The 5,821-nt window shown below is 36.9% G+C and overlaps 1 protein-coding gene across 1 annotated transcript; it reads right to left on the minus strand.

Moving 5' to 3' along the window:
* Window positions 1-2,237: 2,237 nt before the first annotated feature.
* LOC120163536 (cytochrome P450 87A3-like) lies at window positions 2,238-4,439 on the minus strand. The gene is made up of 9 exons (XM_039173454.1): window positions 4,228-4,439; window positions 3,816-4,137; window positions 3,562-3,711; window positions 3,228-3,479; window positions 3,058-3,147; window positions 2,899-2,977; window positions 2,682-2,788; window positions 2,464-2,591; window positions 2,238-2,369 (listed from the first exon to the last, which is right to left on the minus strand). The coding sequence occupies exons 1-9, from the start codon at window positions 4,422-4,424 to the stop codon at window positions 2,270-2,272; spliced, it is 1,425 nt and encodes a 474-aa protein (XP_039029385.1). The 5' UTR covers window positions 4,425-4,439; the 3' UTR covers window positions 2,238-2,269.
* Between the last annotated feature and the right edge of the window lie 1,382 nt (window positions 4,440-5,821).

Below are 5,821 nucleotides of genomic sequence, written 5' to 3' on the forward strand. Positions count from 1 at the left end.
TCTGTTATTCTTTAGGACGGAGTTTAATCGACGAAATATGAATATTATCGAGGCGTAACATTTCATATCGGGAAGCCATTTTTCGGGATATTTTTTCACTAAGTAAGAATTTCTCTCAATTGTTTTTGTAACGGGGGATGGTGAAAAACCCAAACCCCTATTTATCCAAGATAGATTCCATGTTTTAGTGTTTTTAGCATGTTCTAAAGCTCTTTTTATGACCTTTTTATCACACATAAGACTTAAAAATGTTTGGGAATCTCAATAAGCATCTTTGATAACTTTGGGGGTCAAATTCATGTGCAAACATGGCATTTCTGGGTATGAATATCGGCACTGGAAGAACAATATCGATATTGTTCTTAAGAGGGGGAAAATAAGAGATTTTTGTGTGAGTAATATCGATACTCATTCATGGAGTATCGATACTAAGGCCTAGTTTTGAGACCCGCATGATGGGTATCAAGATCGATATTCCAATGTGCATTTTTGGTATTGGTACTCACGGAGAGTATCAATACCAAGGTATTTTTCAAAACATCAAACCCATATTTAGTATCGATACCCTGATAGTATTGATACCCTAGCTTGGGAGTATTGAAACTCAGTTTGAAAGTATAGAGTATTACCCATTTTTCCTAGTTGAAATTTTCTATAGAGTATCGATACCTAAGGTTGAGTATCGATGCTCAAGGGTTAGTATCAGTGCTGAGAGACCTAGTATCGGTATCATCAAACATTTTAGGAAAAGAATTTCAAAGGATTTATAAGAGGTATTGAGGTACCCGTGAACTCCATAATTATTCTCAAATAAAACTAAAAGTGAGAACCATAAATAATCAGTTAAAGCTAGAAACAAGAACTATCTTTGATGACATAAAACTAGCCTTGGTTGATTCCCAGGAAAACAATCAGGACATCCTAGTAACTTTAGTAAATTATATGGTTTTGAGAAATAGAATTTGACTGGATATCCTTAGGCAGTGCGCAAGGCACTTTAAAAGGATTAACTAGGGCGCGAGGCCCAAACACTCTCTAGAGGTGGGTTAGTCTAGTGTCGTATCCAATGTAGAGATTCTCGGACCTCACCCTAGGTAGACTAGAGGGGTGTGTGAGCTCCAAGATACAGAACCCTTAGCCACATCATGATGTCTACCCTAGAACAGAGTGAAGTATACTACTGTTTTTATTGCACTTGTTAGCATGAGCATTTGATGAACACTTTTAGTATGATTTAGTTGTTAGTGTGACACTAAGCTAGTGAGCTCAGCGCTCGAAATTTGTTTCCGTGCAAATGTATCTAGGAGGAGCGTTCGAGGAGTTTATCGCATAGCAGACATTCCAATCCGATCGAGCAACTAGTAAGTCTCGAGTCATATTTCTTAGAGGGCATGTATCATTTATAGACCTTCATGTATTCGAGTCGTAACTTATTTTGTAAAACTCGATTGTATTATTTTGATGTACTTATTTTGGGAGCTCCCGAATGTAAACCATTTATTTATTTATGGTTATTTTATGCTACTTTGAATGGTTTTAAAATGTATGATTTAGTAAGTATTAAAGAAAATTTTTGGGTTAGTCACTCCGGTGGTTCTGTGTGTCATTCTAACCGACTGAATTTATGTCGTATCAGATTAAGGTGTTACGCAACCATTCAAAAAAGGCACACTGGTTATTGTTATCATCATCTGCATCATGTCGAAAGGGTCAAGCACAAGCATAGATAACTCAAGTTCCAGAATCATACAGTAAGTCCATTTGGAATGTAATAAAAATTTTGTTGGGCACCAAAAGCACGGAAGGGTAAAAGAGAATATGGAAAGACCATTGAAGATGAGATGGTGGACAGCAGGATGAAATTTGTGTTCAGATCTTTCTGAAAAGTTCCCTTTTCATCTTTCATCTGAGAAAATTGAGGAAATCGAGTACTTCATATAGAATTTTAAGAATAAAGCCTATTGTTCAGAAAGAAAAAGCTGGAAAAGCCTTGAAAGTAAGACCCGTTATATCATATTACTTTTTTTTTCATTTTTATCAAATTTATGATGAAATTATAAAATTTGTATAAGATCATTGTTGACACTATGATTTAATCTTGGTTGAAGAAGTGACAGAATAGATTCTCTCTCTTTCTAAATTTTTCTAGATATACTAACAAACTGTTTTCCACTTCTACAGTCCAAGAAATAAATAAAAATAAAAGCAATGCCAACTGGTGAGATGCAAAGTTGGGTTGTTGCCATTGTTCTGCCTTGTTTCTGCAAAGTTACTCCATTCTATTTTTCTCCATGAGCCGTACATGAAAGCCATCCGGAAACTGTAAACCTGGAGTTCTGAGTATATTTCCACCTTTGATTGGTTCCCACCTGAAAGGTTCGATATTTTGATGAGTTTTTGTCTCTTTCTCTCTAGCACAAAGTGTGCTGGGAAGATATAGAACATCTTGTAATTTGCACTTACCTGTACTTGGTAACCAGGCAATGGAGAAACACTGCCATCTGCACTTTTGTGAAGTCTGTTCCAACACAAAATCTCATGCCGCCACCGAATGCCATGAAATTCTTTGAGGCTCCATTTATTTCTCCTCCCTGCAGTTAAACAAGTAGAAAGTAAAATTTTATGTGATTTTGTTTTGATAGCAATCTCTCAGGAAAACAGCACGTCCAGTATTAACCCACCTCCCATCGTGATGGATTAAAGGTGAGGGGATCTTGGTATTTTGCTGGATTCAGGTGCACAGCTGGGGGACAGACCATTACTGCCCAACCAGCTGGAATGGTATATCCTGCATTATCACCAAATTTGTGGTCTTAGCTTTCATATTTATTGCTAGGCTTTTTTTATCCTTTAATATATAACAACTCGGAAGTGAGTCTCAACATTTTTTATGAATACCTTTGAATTGGATTTCCCTTAGTGCTTTTCTGAAGATTCCTGGCACTATATTTGCTAGTCTAACTGTTTCATTGATGAACTGCAAGTTGAACTTGTCGGTATGGAAACAAGCAGTTTTATTCGACTGATAATGTCAGTTTAAAGCATAGAATTTCTCACCTGGAATGTGTATGTCATTGATTTGTATTCTTTCCAAGTAAGTCCGGAGTCTGCATTTTCCCTGTTTCTTAGAATTGCATCATGCTCTGCCTGTAAGATCGGACATACTTAAGCTAATGTTTGTTTGGAAAACAATTCGGAGTTTGCACGATCGGAATAATATCACATACCCATAACTTTTTCAGAACTGAAGGGTCATCAGAAAGGAATTTAACTGCTAAAGTTAGAGCCAGGGAAGTTGTTTCAAAACTGGCAAATAGTAGAACGAACATCAAATCCAGAGCGATTGCCTCTGTTAAGATTGTTCCCTCTTTACCAAGTTCTTCAAGGACATAATCAAAGAAGTCGCTTCGGCCCTTCACCGGCATTGCCCGCCTTTGGTTTAGCAGGTTCTTTAACATCTTCATTGCATTTTTCCTTCCCTGAAAAGATTAAACTCAAGAATCAATACACAAAAAGGTAGTAGATTTTATGTTGCCTAGTTAGAAAATGGTGGTCAAGTACCTCTAAACATTTGTGATAGGCTGTTCCAGGAATATCCAAGGGAAAGGAGATTAGTCCTTGTATGAATGCAACAAAGTTTTCCCTCAGATTCTGGGAGGCATTGTCTTGGTCATAACTTATGAGCTTTTTCGCTGTGAGATCAAATATCATCTGCAAGAAAAAGACCAAGCTACCATCAGGCTACATTCGGATGACTTGAAACTATAAAAATGGGATTTCTCAGGGAGAGTTGTGGGGGGTATATGTGTAATTACCTCAGCGGTTGCTTCTTTTAATTCAACTGTTTCCTGGTTTGACCAGCGTTGTAACCTTCGACAAGCTGTTTCTTCAACTTCAGGGAGCATCTTTTTCAGGCATTCAGGACCAAAGAGATGAAGCACCATGTTCTTGAGGTATTTGTACATAAACCCATGTAACGAGCCCACATTTTGACGTCCAAAGATCTCGGTGAACGTATCCGGATACCAGCTCTGAAACAGCTGCCCTTCTTGAAGAAACACAAAGTGGTTGAGATCCGGGTCGGCCGATACGATTACCGGTCGCCCCACTAAACTGGTCTTGAATATCGGCCCATACCTGCAATCAAGCAGCAATGGACATGCTAAGAAAAATGGAAGAACAAGAAGAAGAGTGTCATGACGAAATCGAAATGATATTGTGTTTGACCTTTTCATCCTCTCTTTGACAAAGGGAGGGATATCGGAAGTAGTGTTGGGGGTGAAGAACTGAAGAGTCTCCCCAAGAAGTGGGAAACCCATAGAACCAGGGGGAAGTTTACCATTACATCTAGGATTTCTCCAGTAGTAAACCCAATGTGCAATGCATATAATGAGAACCAAAGCTCCAGCCCACAACACCAACATCTCTTACTGTAATATATATCTATACAATGGAAGCTAAATAGAAGAAAATATATGTATATGTATATATATATATAATATATATATATATATGATGGATGCTGATATGAAGGAAATGGAAATGATTGATGATGATGGTATTAGCAGAAATGGAAGTAAAGGAAACGTGGGAAGAATAGACAGGTAGGAGAAGAAGGTGCTGGCATGTATCTTATGATTCTCATCAACCTTAAATAGGAGGCCAATGCATACAACTGTTCAATTTCAATCCAATTATTTATATTTTCCTGTTTTCACTTTTTCATTTTGGAACTCGAAGGATACAAATAGAATGAATAATTTAAAATTAACTGTGTCCAGGAACTGTTCATTCCATTTTGTCAACGCTCCACCAGTTGAGAGAAATAAGCCTAGCACTAGAAGGTAACACGATGCTTCCCTTTATCTCTCTCTCTCTGTCTTCTTTCTTCTTTCCTATTGGTTGGAAATTCTTTTATCTTCTTTTTCTTATAGCAAAAATTAATATTTGAACTTCAAATTCATTCGAATAGCAGCTCCTCTTTGAACTGTGTATGATATTTTTTTTTACCTAAGGGTAAAAGAAGCCATAAAACGCGAAAAGTGAAGAAGCACGAGGCTGAAATTTAGCCTTTTTTAAGGAGGTATTGGAGGAGCAGAAAGAGAAAAAAAAAGGGTAGATTTGAGAGGATCGATGGAAGTTCAAAGGATCATGTCTGACCAAATAAGTATCTTTTAACCAATCCTACATTACATCATGAAATACACAACCAAATCTAATGACTTCTTACCAACATCTCCAATTTGTCTAAAAATCTAAGCTAAATTTTCCCAACAACTGGTTTTTCCCCCCTCTTCAGTTCTGGAATCAGATCTCTCCTTTTAGATTTTCTTTAGCTGTAAATCCCAATGTCAAACCCTCAATCTTATTGCATTACATCACTAAGATCTCCAATGAAAATGCCTTTGGATATGCATGCAACTACTGTGTATAAACTTTTCATAAATAATCTCTTTGATTTAGAAGCAAAATTTTGGAGAGTTATTAAATGGTAGACTAGTGTGGAGATTAACCAATTATCAATACATTGAGCCACGGATTGAAGGCCATGAGAACAACTATATTGTAGGTAAATGGTAGGTTAGGTCACTTTGTTTTTGATCCTCCATTATATGCCATGTTTGAGGGATTAGATTATGTATTTTTCTCAACGTTTTGTCATATTGATATCGGACAAAACTCCGTGTATAAGCCTCAGAGAATGGACTTCAAGGTCTTTGATTATCAACTTTACTTATTATAATATATCTTTTGTATTCAAACAAACATCAGCAAGCACATTTGGTTGCTTGACAAAGATACTTCTTTGCTCCTTCATAAT

Source organism: Hibiscus syriacus, unplaced genomic scaffold, assembly GCF_006381635.1.
Source record: "Hibiscus syriacus cultivar Baekdansim isolate YM2019G1 unplaced genomic scaffold, ASM638163v2 tig00111463_pilon, whole genome shotgun sequence".
Lineage (NCBI taxonomy): Eukaryota > Viridiplantae > Streptophyta > Magnoliopsida > Malvales > Malvaceae > Hibiscus > Hibiscus syriacus.

Excerpts from the sequence above, each read along its gene's own strand:
- LOC120163536 (XM_039173454.1), bottom strand. The coding sequence starts at position 4,424 with ATGTTGGTGTTGTGGGCTGGAGCTTTGGTTCTCATTATATGCATTGCA. Across the intron at positions 3,712-3,815 it reads TAAAAGAAGCAACCGCTGAG|ATGATATTTGATCTCACAGC; the intron begins GTAATTACACAT and ends TTTTTCTTGCAG. Across the intron at positions 2,370-2,463 it reads TGCCTGGTTACCAAGTACAG|GTGGGAACCAATCAAAGGTG; the intron begins GTAAGTGCAAAT and ends CGAACCTTTCAG.